The sequence below is a fragment of the Arvicola amphibius genome, chromosome 6 (genome assembly GCF_903992535.2).
Source record: "Arvicola amphibius chromosome 6, mArvAmp1.2, whole genome shotgun sequence".
NCBI classification, from domain to species: domain Eukaryota; kingdom Metazoa; phylum Chordata; class Mammalia; order Rodentia; family Cricetidae; genus Arvicola; species Arvicola amphibius.
The window spans coordinates 100,094,173-100,111,725 of NC_052052.2; the positions used below are offsets into that span (position 1 = coordinate 100,094,173).

The window sequence follows — 17,553 nt, forward strand, 5'->3', positions numbered from 1 at the left end:
GCTATCAGGCTTGATGATCGGTGTTTTTACCCACAGAGTCGTTTCTCTGCTCCAAAATCTGAACTCGCTCTGTAGACCAGGCTGGCCTTGAACTCACAGAGACCCACCTGCCTCTGCCTCCAGAGTGCTGGGACTACAAGTGTGTGCCAACACCAACTGGCTCATAAATATGTATTTTATTGGATGAATATTGTTCCAGTGAGATTGATGGACAATAGATTTGGAAGTGGAGTAGTACACAATTGAAAATAACCCAGGTTCTACATAATTTATACACAATTATGTCCCATGAAATAGCTAACAGTATTTTTTCTTCTTCTTCTCAGAGTAAAAGACATCCAAAGTGTATATTTAGACACCACATTCTGTGACCCAAGGTTTTATCAAATTCCAAGTCGTGTATGTTTGCTTGGGGTGATGGGGCTGGCTGGGGTGACGGGGCTGGCTGGGGTGACGAGGCTGCCTGGCTGGGGTTACGGGACTGTTTGGGGTGACGGGGCTGGCTGGGGTTACGGGACTGCTTGGGGTGACGGGGCGCCTGGGGTAATGGGGCTGCCTGGGGTGGTGAGCTGGGGTGTAGCCACCTGTCTTGTTGGAATGGCCGGTGGAGGCTATTAACAGCAGTTATCCCTTTGGGAAGCGATTGCCTCTGAATGTTGAAGAGGAGAAAGGTTAGTGAGTTTCTTCAAAGTATCTTTTTTTTTTTTTTTTTTTTTTTTTTGGCCATCTAGGAGGAGTGCTTAAGGGGAATTTTGGAGCTGGTTCGGAGCTGGATCACTAGGAGTCCACACCACGCTGTATGGCTGAACTGTAAAGCAGCTTATGGCTATGAGTATTTGTTCACCAACCTGAGTGAGGAGCTGGGAGTCCAGGTACCTCTCGCTTTTCCTAGCCCCCCTTCCTTGCCTTGCCCCTCTCTATTCCCTTCCCCTACTCCTTTCCCTCCTCCTCCCCAAATAACTGAAGGTGGGGTATGGGAGTGGGGAGTTGGAGCAGCTTGCCAAAACACAGCTGCCTCTTAGAAGTCACCTCATCTTTATAGGTACATATCCTCGCAAAAGGGCAGTCACAGCTCAAAAATATGCCCCAGAGGCAAAGTGTTTTTTTCCCAAAGTGTGGGTTATAAAATAAATATAGCAACTGTGACCAGTATCAAAAGTAAATTTGAACCCAGTGATACCTGGCTATATTGCTTGCAGTTTAGGTATTGACAGTGAACATTTACTTAACTGGTTGGAAACATACATGTACACATGAATATGGATTTCTCCTTGATTGTGTGCTGATCAGGTTGCTATGGAAACTGTATTTCCTGCTTTGACTCATGGCCAACAACACATGAAGAGCATTGACCTGGAGATAGTCAGTGGGTCAGTGCTGGGCATGGTGGGAGTTTCCACTTGCCCATTTCGACCACTCTTTCCCAGATGTTTGATGCTGGCCGCTCAGACCCAGGGCAGAAGAGCCTGGGGTATGTATAGAGGCTGTTGAGCATGTACCTCCTCTTCCAGGGCAGAAAGTGTCTGGAACATTTGTGCCTGAGAGAATATGGATTGGAAATAATCACTGAACAAAATGAAACATTGGGACCAGGTGGACATTTGTAGTTGTGGGTTATTAAATGTAGATCCACCCGATCACACACACACACACACACACACACACACACACACACACACACACACACACATTTGCATTACCTGTCTTTTAAATTCTTCTTCATACTCTGTCTCTCTGATGTGTAGTGGTGGCAGTTATTTGGGGTGTAATTTCAGGGGTATGTGAAGAATGGAAGCCACAGCTCTGAACCCTGGAAGGAGAAGTGGGGGGCAGGGAGGCTTCAGGGAGAGGCTTTTTTGATGGTGGCCCCAGAGTTTCCTTACATCCCTTTGGCAGAGATGGGGATAATTCTAGATCAGGAGTTTACAAAGAAAAAATGGTGGGGTTTCCAAGTCAGGTGCTCAGGGGCGACCTGCGGCTGCCTTCCTGGTCACCGCTCGGGTGCTCAGGGGCGACCTGCGGCTGCCTTCCTGGTCACCGCTCGGGTGCTCAGGGGCGACCTGCGGCTGCCTTCCTGGTCACCGCTCGGGTGCTCAGGGGCGACCTGCGGCTGCCTTCCTGGTCACCGCTGTGCCGATTCTCTCCCACAGTTCACTTTAGCCCTCGCCATTCTCCTTAGAGAGCCTGAACGGCACGTTCACTATTTTCTTTCTTCCTTATTTTCCTTTATCTTTTCTGGGAGAAAGGGGTGCATTGCCCAGGTCTGTCTGAAACTCACTCTGCAGCCAGACTGCCTTCAAACTCATGATCCTCCTGCCTCAGTCTTCTGAGTGCTGCGATAATAGAAGCATCACCATACCTGACTTCTGTTTTCTCTGTGTGTCTGTGTCTGTGTATACAAGCACCTCTGCATTTGAGTGCAAGTGTTAAAGGCCAAAAGTCTGATTCTTTGTTTAAAGACAGTCTCTCATTGACCTGGAACCCACTAGGTGGACTGGCTAGCAGGTGTACCCCAGGGATCCTCCTGTCCCACCTCCCAATTGGGATCACAAGCTCAGGCCACCATAGCCATATTTTTTGCATGGTTCTGGGGATCAAACTTAGTTCCTTATGCCTGCAAATCCATGTTTCCTGACTGCCCCCTCTCCTCAGTCACTTATCTTTCCTTCCGATGGTCGTAAGTAAATCAGCTCTAAGTCCAACGGGCCACTCAGGTAAGCAGTTGTGCCTAAGTTCTTTCTGCACCCTGCCTTAGCAGCAGCCAGCACAGTAATTGGACATTATTTTTGTGTGTTTGTTAGTCTCACACCAACATGAGAGTGTTACAATTTTAATTTTGTTTCATAATCCTAATATCAGTTTAGGCACTAATATCATCTGCTTTGAAAGACCCAGAAGACAAGCTTGAAGTAAAAGTGACATCATTGGTTTTAATACTTTAAACTGTTAATAGCCTTAAATTTCTGCAGGTCAGCCACATTTGAGTATTTGTTTTTCTGGATCTTTCTCTCCTCTTTGCCGTGTGAAGTTCTATGTGGCAGGACAATCTGGGTCTTACTTCTTTTTTTTAAAACCACACCAGCTGTTCTGTGTGGCATGTTGTATGGCATTAGAGTGGTAACATGCGTGCCACACAGGACACATTATAGTTGCTTCTCTCCCTCTAAGTGGTTCTGGAGACTGAATCCAGGGCCACAGCTTCTTTAGCACACACTTGTACCCACTGAGCCATCTCACCAGCCCAGTGGGAGCTTCTTGATTGTCCTTGTCGGCTTTGGCCTCTGCTGTAGTGCTAGAGTTTAGAATTGTTTGACATCCAGGAGATGCATAATCAATATGAACCAAATGATTCTCGAAGGACAGTATTAACACAATCAGCTGCAATCTATGGGATCGGTCCTTTGCCTAGTGACACCAGAGCCCCAAATGAGACTGCAAGAGAGAAGACTCATCCACTAACTGGACAGTGTCCCCTGGAATGTGTGTCCTCTTAGGACTGCATTTCAAACAGTGTGCTTCTTCTACCTGCTCTTGTATTGTACACAGGTTCATGTGGACAAGATGGATATGTTTAGAAACATGCCTGATATCCTCCATCACCTCACCACGGACCGAAACACCCAAATCCATGCCTGCCGCCACCCAAAGGTACTGTTCTTTGTGGGACCTGAGAAATTGAGATCAAGGCGGCAGATCAGAAATTCCCTTTTGGAACTCTTTATGATCCTAAGCTGTTAGCTGTTAGCCGTTAGCAGTTATACATACCTATATTCCATGAGCACGTACCTCATAATGAGGAGCACACACAGATTCTTAAATCCGTTACAGAAAATTGCTTCTTCTACATGAAGGTGGAATTTTATTTGTAATGAAGTTATTAATCTGTGTTAGTTGTAATTTAAGCAAATATTAATTCTTTGAAAAATGCATGCAATCAATTTTGGTCATATTTATCCCCTCTACTCTTCCCAGATCCACCCACTTCTCCCTGTTCATCCACCTGCGTGTGCTCTGTTACTTTTGTCAGTTTTAATAACCCATAGAGTTCAGTTGGTGCTGCCCATATTTTCCTGGATATGGGGCCATCCACTGGACACGGCTGACCTGCCAGAAGCCACACCCTTAAAGAAAACTGACTCTCCGTCTTCCAGAAGGCATCAGCTGTCCATAGCTCCTCAGGAGTAGGGTCTGCTCAGGAACTTTCCCACTCTGTGTTAAAACGCCGACTGGGTTCATATGTGCAGCAGTTCTGTCATGGCTAGAAGACAGTTTGGCTCCTGTCCCCATAACCTCTGGCTCTTACTGTCTTTCTGTGCCCACTTCCACGATGGCCTGAGCCTCAGGGGTGGCGATGTGTTAGAGACGGCTCATGGCTGGGCACCACTCACGCACTTACTCCCTGTATCTTGGCCAGCTGTGAGTTTTTGTGTCCGCCACCGTCCACTGCACAAAGAAACTTCTCTGATGAGGTCTGAGAGCCATACTGGTCTATGGATAGAGAGATACTAATGTGGAGGCCAGGGTGATACTATGTCGAGCTTATAATTTAAGTAAACATGTTCACAGTGCATTGCTACTTGTTTCTGAGACTTAAGACAGGTGTATGCTTGAAAACTATAATTTTGGGGCTGGAGAGATGGCTCTGAGGTTAAGAGCACTGACTCAAGTCCCAGCAACCACATGATGGCTCACAACCATCTGTAATGAGATCTGGTGCCCTCTTCTGGCCTGCAGGAACACATGCAAGTAGAATTCTGTATACATAATTAAATAAATCTTTTTCTAAAAAAACTATAATTTTCTTCTACTCACTTAAATATCTAGGTATAACCTCCTTCCAACTCTGAAGGCAATACCATAGTGGTGTAAGCCCAAGGAAGTGCCTCAGATGTCTTTGCTGCTCACTGTCAATTTTTCTTTGTAATTCTACTGTGAACCCTTGAGTTACCAGTGCCAGCTTTCCATTTTGAGTTTGCCTTTGACATTTGTTTTCCTTTGATAATACATCTTTTCCCTGTACTTTTTTATATCTATAAAATATATTTTTTTAAAAAATAAATCTTTATTTATCTATTTATTATATATACAGTGGTCTGTCTGCATGTATGCTTAGATGCCGGAAGAGGGCACCAGATCTCATTATAGATGGTTGTGAGCCACCATGTGGTTGCTGGGAATTGAACTCAGGACCCCTAGAAAAGCCAATGCTCTTAACCTCTGAGCCATCCCTCCAATCCTATACAATATATTTTTAATTACATTTGCTCTTCATATTCTCTGTTCCCCCTCCCCCTGATTTCCATCCTCTTCCCAACTAATGTCTTTTTTTTTGTCTTTTTTTGAGACAGGATTTCTCTGTGTAACAGCCCTAGCTGTACTGCTAACTAACTCTTATAGATCAGGCTGATCTTGAACTCACAGAGATCCATCTGCTTCTGCCTCCAAATGCTGGGATTAAAGGCGTGCGCCACCACTGCCCAGCTCCAGCTTCTGTCTTTGACATTTAATTAAGACAACTGAGCTGGGTGGTGGTGGCACATGCCTTTAATCTCAGCACTTGGGAGGCAGAGGCAGGCAGATCTCTGTGACTTTGAAGCCAGCCTGGTTTACAGAGTGAGTTCCAGGACTGACTCCATAGCTACTAAGAAACTCTGTCTTGAAAAACCAAAAAAGACAATTGAATTAGTCACCTTCAAATACAATTATGTGCCTGGTCACAATTTTCCCCTAAAATCTGAGCTGTCTGAGCATAGAACCCTCAGCAACATGCATATATATGTAGACCACTGTTGCAGAACAGAGTAGCACTGCTCCATGTGCTCAAACCCTTAAGAACAATGCCTGAAAATACATTTTCACCTCGACAACATGTAGTGTTCTAATAGAAGCCTTTGCAAGAGAACTGCACATTAACTCCGTGCCTAGAGCTCTTCCTGCTCTTTCAGGGGACTCACAACTGCCTGCAAATCCAACTCCAGGGGTCCAGTGCCCTCTCTTGGCTTCCTTGGGCACCCCCACATATATGTATACACATGCACACACACATGCAGACAAATAAAAAGAATTTTTTTTCCAGTAAGAGAGCTGCATGTTAGAAACTATTCCTGGCGATAGGTAGCTACACAGTCTAACTCATACTGTAACTGGCGATAGGTAGGCTACATAGTCTAACTCTCATTATTTATTTACTCATACGCAGCTACCCATCCAGTAGATCTTGGATGGCTAAAAGAATGTAATAATAAACCGGGAGTCTGACGTTGTGTTCGGGCTGTTGTAGCATGGACTAGGCTCCAACTTGCCATCTTCCTGCTTGTTTCCCCAGTCATCGTGTGCCATCTCACCCAGCCCGAGAGTAGCTTGCTGTTGATTTTCTTGAGAGTCTTCACTGTAGATAGGGCTAGGCTGCTGGAGTCCAGGCTGGGTTCAAACTCATGATCTTCCAGCCATGTAGCACATCACTAAGCCAGGGAGTTCTCTTGATACAAACCTACTTTCCAGCATTATTGGAGCACCCAGGCCAGGTGTCTGGAGAAGATTTCTCAGTTTGGAATAACCCGCTTCCTTCCTTGCGTCTGCAGTTTCTTCATATCCAAAAACTCACCTGCAATTGCTTTTGAATGCCAGTCTACAATAGCCTTGTTGAAAATATGTAGCTAGGATTTAAAACAAATGTGTTTTTGTTTTGTTTTCAGGCAGAAGAGTATTTTCACTGGAATAAATTACCCTGTGGGATTACTTCCAAAAACAAAACTGTGCTCCATACAATCAGCATCAAACCATCCACCATGTGGTTCGGAGAGAGAACCAGAAAAACCAACGTGATAGTGAGGTAAGGGACCGATGGCCTGGTCTTCAGAAACCCAGAGGGGAAGTGTTGTGTTTAATGAAGTTTAAACTCAGATCAGCATGAGCCCAGGGAGAGGATGTTACAATTGTAGGGACTATGTTTTTCATTTAAACGTTATGTAAAGTAAAGGGATGTTTCTTTCAAACTATGGCAGTACATTTGCTGATACATCCAGGGACTTCCTCTGTGAGATACAAGATGGCTGAACTCTGAAGGCATCTGAGTGCTGTGTATCACAGACTGGTATTGGAAAGAATAGAAGCACGGGTACAGTAGAGGCACCTCCACAATGGCCCCAGTACCTTAGCAACACCTCCTTGATTTGGGCTATTTAGAATGTCTACAGAAGGTCTCCATGTCTAAAGAAGTTGCCTCCTGTCCCAAGAAGCAGTTCCTCACATCCCCATGGCTTCACACCCAAACAGCCTAAGTGGAGTTCAACCCTACGGCACTACTTAGTTTTGCTAAGTGTCCTTTTGTGTTCTGCTTTTCCCTAGGACAGGAGAGAGCTCATACAGAGCTTGCTTTTCTTTTCACTCCTCCTACAGTGAGGTAAGAGGATCCATTAGCTCCTACTGCTGACTGCAGCCTTTGGGGTTGGTCACCACGGGGCAGGGCACATGTCTGTGGGGTGTACACATATGTGTGCGTGTGGGGGGGAAGGGGTGAGTGTAGCTGTGTGTCTGGGTGGAGGCCAGAAGGCAGCTTCAGGTGTCGTCCTCAGGAAGGCCCTCACACTCTTCTGCACCAGGGTCTCTCATTGGCATGGAGTTCAGCAGTTAGGCTGGGCTGGCTGTTGGCAGGGGTCTTCCTGTGCTTTCCTGGCACTGGGATTACCAGTGTGCGCCACTATATCCAGCATTGTTACATGGCTCTGGCCATCAAACTCAGATCCTCATATGTGCAAGGTGGGCACTTTAGGGGCAAGTAATGGTTTTGTGTGCATGCCTCCCTAAAGGTATAAAAAAGTTGGTTGTGCAAAGTGCCTAAAGAATAGGTGTCCTTTAGGTTAGAGTAGCCATTTTCGTAGTTACTGGACATCCCTGAGGCTCTGTGTCCTCATTTGGTCCTTTGAGTTAGAGTTAGATGCTCATTACTTTGTGCCTTGGTCATCCATTTTGGAAAGAGGGCATCCAAATCTTTGTATTGGCATCGCCATCTCTGTCCTGCATAATGGCAGCGGATGTTTCACTGGGTACCAGGTACTGGCCAGGGAGTACTGGCGCCAGCATTTTACAGGTGTTATCTTCTTTATACGATAGATAAAGAATCTGAGCCTTAGACTTACTTAGACTTACTGAGATCAAAGCTCACCAATATCTAATAAGTGAGGTTTGCCTGGTAGGACTCTTAAGGGGAATAAGGACAGAATTCTTCTGTTTTGTATTCTGAAGATGGCAAAAAATAAAATCAACATACCTGTGAATGTTTTAAACTGTGTTTGGAATTGGTATGAAAGGACTTTGTATGTGCAGTCTTTTGAGTCACACACATACACACAAAGGGCCTGGAACACTTCCTCCCAGCTGTATGTCTCAGTCAGAGTACACGCAGCCTGCACTGGCTAGCACCTTTGCTCAGGAAGCCTTCTGCTTTGGTCTTGTGTGTGCTCCCTCCCTGTCCACATCCACCTATGTGTGAACAGCTTTCAGACACCTTAACATCCAGTGTTTCAGACTTTACGGTAAGGTATAACTGGAGGTTTCTTGTCCCGCCTGGTCCCACAGCCACTTTTACAATAATCACTCAGTGACTTAATATTAGTTACATACTGTTTGGCTTGTTAGCTCAGGCTTATTATTGACTAGCTCTTAAAACTTAAAATAACCCATTTCTATTAGTTTACATTTTACCACAAAGCTTGCGGCTTGTCATCTCACAGCTTGCTTCCCTGGTGGCTGCTGGCATCTCCCAGACTCTGCCTTCTTTCCCCCTCTATCTCTGCTTGGATTTCCCACCTAGCTCTATTCTGCCCTGCCATAGGCCAAAGCAGCTTCTTTATTAACCAATGGTAATAAAACATATTCACAGCATCCAGAGGGTATCCCACATTAGTAAGGGGTCCTCTCTCTGGCACTAGAGAAATGTGCACAGAGGCAGGTTGTCCTAAGTTGGCTGCTTGGAGAGACCTGCAGGTCTTGGGCCACCAGAGATCACTACTGGGCCCAGTCTTACTCTGGACTCCTCGAGTGCTCTTGCATTCAGGCTTGACTGTGTTGCTCACTTTAGCAACTGCAAGCCAAGATGTAATGAGCAGAAGAGTTTGGAATCTTCCCAAGGTGGTAGCCACTGCGTGGTATTTGATTCCATAAGAATAGGCATTAGAGCAAATCAAGTAATCTCCAAGATGCAGTTGCCCTGGTAATGACTATTTATACATGGAAAAAGGTACAAGACCTTCTTTTCTTGTATCTATTATGGTCAATATTCAGCTATATTCTAACTCACATGGAAGAGGGTTTGCCAAATGTGTAGGCAACTGGCCTTGTACAAAAAAAAAATGCATGTCAAATTTTAAAAAGACACCATTTTTAGATTCCATTAATTAGGACCTCAAGTTCTTTCTGTGGAGCAGAAACCTGAACAAAGTTCAACTGTGCAAGTTCCCAGGCCCCACGTAGCGCAGCACAGGGAGCGTTTAGGGGAATGAGGCCAAGGCATTGCCAGTGCGTGTGTCTTTTGTTTGGCAGGTCCCTTGGTGGTCCCCACATGCAGCCAGCACTGAAGCAGGGTCACAAGGACGCTCTGCTGCCCTTTCCTATACCTTTCTTTTCTGACACCGTTTTCTTTTTTTAATTAATATTTTAGTTAGCATACAAAATAATGAATTTTATCATATCATTTTCATACAAATATATCTTCATACTTTGTTCGTTTTTGCCCACCATTACCCTCCCTTGTCCCTCCTCCCCCTCTCACTGGTCTCTCCTGAGACAGTCCCCCATCAGTTTCCATTATGTATTGTTAGACCTAGTTCCCGCAATGAGAGAAAACAGACTAGACTCTTTCTCTCCTGATAGTCCCCGCCCCACACAGTTACTCTCCCGCTTTCCTATCACGTATCTGTACATGTACCATGTATGTGTGTATCCACATGATACAAAATGTGCTATTTGCCTGAGTTGGCTTATTTTGCCTAACACAATGATCTCTAGTTTTTATCCATTTTCCTGCAAATGATAGTTTGTTCCTTATGGCTGGACACAACTCCATTGTGTCTGTATGTCCCCTCTTCATTTATTCCCATGGAGAGACCTCTCAACTGGTTCTGTATACTAGGAACTGGGAATAGACTGGCACCTCAATTTCCCATCAGAGATAGCTGATGCATTTTGTATTCCTTTTAGATTAAAGATTTTTTGAGTTACATCTGTCCAGTGAATGCCTATCCAAATGTCATTCCAGTAGGCCTCACCGTGGATAAGGTCATGGACGTGTGAGTAGTTTCTGTTTGTGGGACTTGTGTGCTGTTGGTGGCTCTGGCTGGGAGGCATGGGAGTGCTATGCTTGAAAATCAGCCTGAGACTGATGAGGACATACAGCACTGAGCTTTGAGAGACAGGTGGGAAACAGGCTCCTGGCTATGGTGAGGTCTAGGCGGTGAGCCACCACTGCCCAGGGTTTTACAAGGAACAGGTACCTGGGAGGAGGGGACTATAAACTGAGGTGCAGGTCTTTGAAGTGTAGGGATTGAATGTGTCTAGGAGCTTGATATGCTAATAGGCACCACAGTGTATGTTAATGGAGAGCCAGGGTCCCTTGTGCCAGAGATAAGGACAATGATTCCTTTTAGCAGGTACAGGCTACTTTCTCAAGTCCCGGAGAGGAAGCTGGTTTTTGTCCAAATGCCAGGCAGGTGGGAGGCTGTCAAGGACAAAAATCACCAGGGAAGCGCAAGGAATAAGAGCTAGACTGAGGCCAGAGCTCAGCCGAGCAACCAGGAAAGATACATGCTCTGACGGTGGGAGGAGGGGAAGTGGAAGTTACTAGTGGCCAGTTTTGTTTATGAGCACAAGTTATATGCTTTATTAGAAGCTCACATGTAATTATATTTTCTTTTGTATTCATTTTCCAACTGTAACATCTTCACTCCAAAGCAATGATTCTTTAATTATTTAATTTCATTTTGCATTCCATCCACAGTTCTCCCCCTCCATCCCTCCTCCCAACGAGTATGGGCTCCCATGGGAAGTCAACAAAAAGTCTGCACTTTAAGTTGGGGCATCCCACCATAGGGAATGGGCTCCAATAGGCTAACTCATACACCAGGGATAGATCCTACTGCCAGGTGCCCTACAGATAGTCCAAGCTTCACCACTGTCTCCCACATATGGAGGGCCTATTTCAGTCCCAGGGAGGCTCCACAGCTGTCGGCCTAGAGTTCCTGAAATTCCACAAACTTGGTTCAGCTGCCTTTATAGATGTCTCATCATGATCTTAACCTCCCTAGCTCATATATTCTCTTCCCTCTCTTCAATTGGATTCCTGGTTCTTGGTTGTGGATCTCTGCATCTGGTTTCATCAGTTGCTGGATGAAGGTTCTATGATGATAGTTGGGGTATTCACCAATCTGATTACAGGGGAAGGCCAGTTTGGGCCCTCTCTCCACTGTTGCCAGGAGTCTTAGCTGTGGTCATCCTTGTGGATTCTTGGGAATTTCTCTAACCCCATAGTGGTTCCCTCTATCAAGATCTCTCTTTCAGTCTCTCCCACTCCATCCCTACCCACTTAGACCATCATTCCCTCGTGTTCTCATTTCCCATCCTCTCCCCTTTACTCTCCTTGTCCCCAGTTTACCCAGGAGATCTCATCTAACTCCCCTTCCCTGGGAGATCCATGTGTCCCTCTTAGGGTCTTCCTTGTTACCTAGCTTCTGTGGAGCTGTGGATTGTAGTCTGGTTTTTCTTTGCTTTACATATAATATCTACTTATGAGTGGCCAATTCTTTTTTTACTGTTTTTATTGAGCTGTACATTTTTCTCCACTCCCTTCCCTTCCTCCCCTCTCTCCCTCTACCCTCCCTGAGTGGCCAATTCTTAAGTGTGAACTGATAAGCTGGAGAGATAGCTCAGCGGTTAAGAGCTCTCCAGAGGACCCGAGTGTGGTTCCCAGCACCCACATCCAAAGCTGCACAACTAGCTCTAATTCCAGTTCCAGCGGACCCAATGCCCTTTCTGGTCTCCATGGAACATATCCACCTCAAACGTGATGGACACATGAATACAGAAATAAAAATCTTTTTAAAGTGACCTAGTGCAGGGACTAGATTATCTTGGTAGTAAGGTTATTTGTGCCAGCTTACACCATTTTTAGTAGACTCATGAGTTAGAAGCCAGAAAGCATGGTAGTATAAAGAAAGCAACATGCTGGCTAGCAAGGCAAGAGATAAGAACTTAATCCTGATGGCTGAGATTTAAGATTGTGTTGTAGATTTAAATGGGACTATACTTAGAATCATTTGGAGTACTTGTTATCCTATCTTGTACTCCCACCTTGCATTTCTATTGGGCAATCTGTTGTAGGTAGGTGTCTGAAGAGTGACCTTCATTTGGTAAAAGTTACCCAAAGAGAATGCATGAAATGGCTACAGAGAGAAGCAGTAACAGCAGATTCTGGAGGTGCCACATGGGACTGAGCCAGGGAATATCACAGACATGAGAACATGGATGACAAATAGAAGTCTGGCTGTAGTCAGGTTGGGAGCTTCATGGCTGCCACCATCTGCTGTGTTGGCTCTGATCCTCAAGGCTTCTAGCAAGTTGGCAGAAGGAAAGTAGGTAGTGTAGCCCTCAGTGAGGGTGGACCCCCTGCAGATCTTATTTCTGTGTCCTGGCTATCAGCTTGTGGCTTTGGAATCAGATCAACTTTGTGGGATCCTTGCAAGAGGTAAATAAATGACTTTGAACAGAGAAGCACCTCTCCTAGACTCTCTGGATGCTAGGTGTCAATAGGTGACTTAATCCTGTCTTGGGATAGAGCTCATTAAGAGCAAAGATTCAAGTTTGGCTTTAATCTGCTAAGACGGTTCCCTCTGTACAAGATTGGTATCTACTAATGTTGTCTGTAAGTGCTTCCATTGGCCACTTTATTAAGTTATAGATCTTTATTAAATATTGCCTTTATTTCCCACAAATGCTCACATGATCGCCCTATGGCTTTGTTCTAATCTAAGTGATGTTTATGCTTCAGCAACTTTCCCAAAAGGAAAAGTCAAATATTCTGATTTATGTCAGTTTAAAGCCTCTGTGCCGATCTTCCCGAAGTGCCGAACCAAAGTACAAACCACTTGGAAAACTGAAGAGAACCAGAACAATCTATGTAGACTCAGGTAAGAATGGTTCTTCTCTTCCCAAAATGCACCGTGACAGGAGGGCTGTGTTGTCACCCAGAGCATTTTTGCCAGGATGCTGAAGAAACTTAGCTTCCTTTGGTTCTGATCAGACAGAGCAGGGGAACAAACAGTTCTTCTCCATTCATTCTACCTTCTTATACTGCTATTTCGTTTTGTAATTAAGAACATAGATAAGTTCTGACTAGAAATGAGAGCTTCAGATTCTGAGCAAAGCCTTGTTGGCTTATAGCAGCCACACTTGGTGGTTACGACTTCAGATTTCCATCCTTTGGTAAAGTGCCAGAGGTGAATTCTCACTGGAGAAGAATGCTGTGTATTAAACACTTCTATAGGGCAAGTCTTCATTTTCTACACGCTACAGCTAGACATGTAAACAAACTTCCAAGTGATGTCAGTCTGACTTTGCCAAAGAGAACACTGGAAGCCGGGCGGTGGTGGCGCACGCCTTTAATCCCAGCACTTGGGAGGCAGAGGCGGGTGGATCTCTGTGAGTTCGAGACCAGCCTGGTCTACAAGAGCTAGCTCCAGGACAGGCTCTAAAGCTGCAGAGAAACCCTGTCTCGGAAAAAAAAAAAAAAAAAAAAAAAAAGAGAACACTGGAATTTAGACAATTTAGAAAATCCCCAAAGTCTAGCAGGAAGTGATAGGGCTAGGATTTGAACTCAGGTCTGTTTTCCATTTTAGCTTCTATATTTCTATTCATTTAGAATCTAATTTTAAATTATTTTTGAGATTTTATGTATATATGAGTTTTGCTCCCAGGTATATCTGTGCACATGTGTAGCTGGTGCCCTCCAAAGTCAGAAGGCATTGGCCTTGGAACTAAAGGATGATTTATTTTACAAGCAATATGCTTATTTTAGTCCATGCATGTCATTGGTTTTATTGAGTGGGTTTTAAAATATGATCATCACTTTCCCTCCTTTTTCATCCGTTTCCTTCCTCCAGCCCTTTCCACATCCCCCTTCAAGTTGAGAACCTCTTTTATTATTATGCATACACACGTGTATATATGTATATGCACAAACAGAGAAATACGTGCTGGTTTTTGTTGTTTGTATATATGGTATCAGGGCCGATAGCATTGCACTGGATGATTCATAAGGGGCTCATTCCTGGAGAAGCTAGTTCTCCTCCCAGCAGTCATTAGTTGCCTGTAGTTACTTTGTCTAGGGGTGTAACCCTGGAAAATTTCACCCTTCCACATTAATGTGTCAATTGATATTGTCATTATTCAACTTCCACAGGAGACTTCTTGGTATTTTGACTCATTTCCAGTCTGTCACCTCTTCCACAATATTCCCTCGGCCATAGATGCGGGAGCTATGACGTAGATTATCTGTTGGAGCTGTGCTCTTAATGAGCTGTTGATTTCTGCATTGCGTCCAGTTGTGGTTTTCTGTGATGGCCTCCATTTGCTGTAAAGAGAGGCTTATTTGCTCAGGGGTGGTAGCTACACTTATCAGGAAAGGTGGCTCACAGACAAAGACAGCTCAAGGGCAGAAGGCGTAGAATTAGATTTGTGGGCTTATAGATCATTTTCTGTAAGTCTGCTGACCAGGCCTTCGTATCCCTTAGTCCTTAAAATGTTTCATGGATTGTCCACACACAGGAGTATTAAATCAGCATCCACGTTAGTTGGCTCACAACTGCCTCTAACTCCAGCTTCAGGGATCTAACACTGGTGACGTTTTCAGGCACGTCATTCATGGGCACATACTCAAACAGATACACATACATATAACTGAAAACAAAATCCTTTAAGAAAAAAAAAGGTCATCCTGTGAGTCAAGTGGTCCCTCAAGTGTGAGAAGTACTGACCTATATTCTCAACAGATGGCAGCCTTTTATTATCTCTTTGCAGACTGGCACCTGTGTTTGTACCATTCCAAGATTTGAAACAGGTCAATGGTACAGCTCCAACTCTCACGGAAGTGAAAAGTCTCATTCCCTTGTTCCCTACATGTCTGTTTTGTTTGTTTCAGAGGAGGAAGATGATCTCTTTGATGACCCTCTACCAATACCGTTAAGGCACAAAGTTCCGTACCAGCTAACTCTACATCCTGAGGTATTTCCAGTGAAGGCATTGCCACAAGACCAGTCTGAACTGAGACAAAGCCCTGGGTACTACAAAGCAGATAGTATGCAGAAGGCTTCTCTGGCCAACTTCATAGACTGTGAAGAATCTAACAGTGACACTGAAGAAGAGTTAGAAGCCCCACCTTCACTACAGGGAGGTCTGGGCCCTGTGATAGTCCCCCAGCAAAATGCTGATGCAGACACACCACAGTGGGAAGTGTTCTTCAAAAGAAAAGATGATGTCACAGATGAATGTTTGGAAAATTTACCTTCCTCCATAGAGACGGGGGAATCTCAGTCACCAAGGCTTCTCACTGACTCTGATGGAGAATCCACTCACATCTCTTCCCAGAATTCATCTCAGTCAACACACATAACAGATCAAGGAAGTCAAGGCTGGGACAGCCAGGGTGATACTATTTTGTTATCTTCCCAAGAGAGAAGTGCTGGGGATAGCACATCTTTGAACAGAGATGCCTACACACCAAAAAGCAGAGAGAATATTTCTGCCTCTCAAATGGAACAGAATGCACATGGTCCACAGGATTCTTACTGTGATTCGAAAAGCAGAGATGAGGGAAATGGAGGTCCTCACATTGGAGAACCAGATACTGTGAGTGGCAAGAAATCCCCACCTGAGAAAACATTACTAACCAGCACACATGCGGATTCACAGAGCTCCTCCGATTTTGAAATCCCCTCAACTCCAGAGGCTGAGCTTCCTAAACCAGAGCATTTACAGTATTTATATGGAAAACTGGCAACAGGTGAGAGTATAGTTGTCGAGAAAAGAAATGCTCACTCTTAGATATTTAAGAATTAAAACCCTAATTCTAGCAAGGATGTCCAATCTTTTGATGTTGCAACACAATGTCATACACAAATTTCTGGGCAACACTCATAGCTGTGGATGTATATGGCCTGCAGGTTAGACACACCTATTAGAGCAACCACTAAAAAACCTACACAAAGCAATACACTGGATCAAAATGGAATACTAAAGTATGCTCAAATGACAGGGTCAAAACCAGTGTTGCATGAGATTGTAGAACTAAATCTAAACACATTAATCCTCACAATAAATGCAAGTGATGTAAAGAGATTCATAAAAACACAGACTCAAGGAAAAACATAAGTCAACTATGCTGTTTACAGAAAGCGCAATTCAAGTTAAAAGTAAAAGGACAATGTAAGTATGTTCAAGAAAGCCAGAGAGACTATAATAAGAGCAGATACTGTCATAGACAAAATGCCTAACTCACCAAAACAATGGAATGGTAGAGCTCTTGCCTAGCATGTATGAAGTCCAGTACTGCTCTCCAGAAAAGAGACCAGATAATACACAAATACAAAAACTGATCACCACCAGATAAACTAGATAACTAGATCTGATAAACTTTTACTTCACAGCAGAATACATCTCTTCAAGTATATGCAGACTATTCCACAATATCCACTGTATCCTAAATCATGGATACAATGAAGCAGTCTAGAAGAAAAGGCAGTCCTATTAAAGTAAATTGATAGCAGAGGCAGGCTGGAGAGATGGCTCAGCAAAACACTTGCTATTTTGTAGAGGATCCAAGTTTGATTTCTAACACCTACATGGTGGCTCAAAATTGTAACTCTATTCTGGAGGATCCAGGCACACATGTGGTGTGTGTACATACAGGCAGGCAAAACACACATAAAATAAAAATCTTACAAATCACCAGTGAGCTAAGCAAGGCTGTGTTCTAACTGTTCTGGAGGCTGAGACAAGAGGGACTTAAGTTGGCAGTCAAGCCTGGGCAACTTAGCAAGAACTGTTTTAGTAAGTACAAAAGTCACCAATACAATGGTACAACTGAAACTACAACGTAAAGGAAAACACTTAGAATGACTAACATATATATGCTCTGTGAATTGTGAAACTGCCTTAAAGTACAATGCTTTTGTATTGATGTATATGAATTTAATAAATCTTTATAAACGTCTTCATAAGCACTTTACTATGCTGACATTTTACAACTCAAGGAAAAAGATATATATATATATATATATATATATATATATATATGCATACCACTTAAAGTAAGTTTAAATGGAGTCTCACAATGTGCAGATTAAACTGAATGTCACAGATCATCACTGTACTACATGGCAATTAGATCAGGAATTACTTGACCCAACCTAGTGGGTATATGACTTAGAATATATGTATATATAACTATGCATTTGAATATATTCACTAATACTCAAAAATTTATTTTTGTTTTGTTTTTTATCTGAG

At 44.0% G+C, this 17,553-nt stretch overlaps 1 protein-coding gene across 5 annotated transcripts in view; it reads left to right on the forward strand.

The window, feature by feature from the left end:
• Nucleotides 1–17,257, forward strand: part of Dclre1c (DNA cross-link repair 1C) — a 29,748-nt gene extending 12,491 nt beyond the window's left edge. For 4 of the 5 annotated variants that reach the window (XM_038333634.1, XM_038333635.1, XM_038333636.1 and 1 more), the window contains 8 exons: nt 327–399; nt 732–872; nt 3,547–3,648; nt 6,696–6,832; nt 7,348–7,402; nt 10,198–10,286; nt 13,084–13,178; nt 15,188–17,257. In XM_038333634.1, coding sequence (XP_038189562.1) covers nt 327–399; nt 732–872; nt 3,547–3,648; nt 6,696–6,832; nt 7,348–7,402; nt 10,198–10,286; nt 13,084–13,178; nt 15,188–16,089 — 1,594 coding nt within the window. In that variant the 3' untranslated portion in view covers nt 16,090–17,257. Of the gene's footprint in view, nt 1–326; nt 400–731; nt 873–3,546; nt 3,649–6,695; nt 6,833–7,347; nt 7,403–10,197; nt 10,287–13,039; nt 13,179–15,187 lie in introns of all 5 variants that reach the window. The other variant, XR_005285818.1, reaches the window with a different exon arrangement.
• Nucleotides 17,258–17,553: the final 296 nt, after the last annotated feature.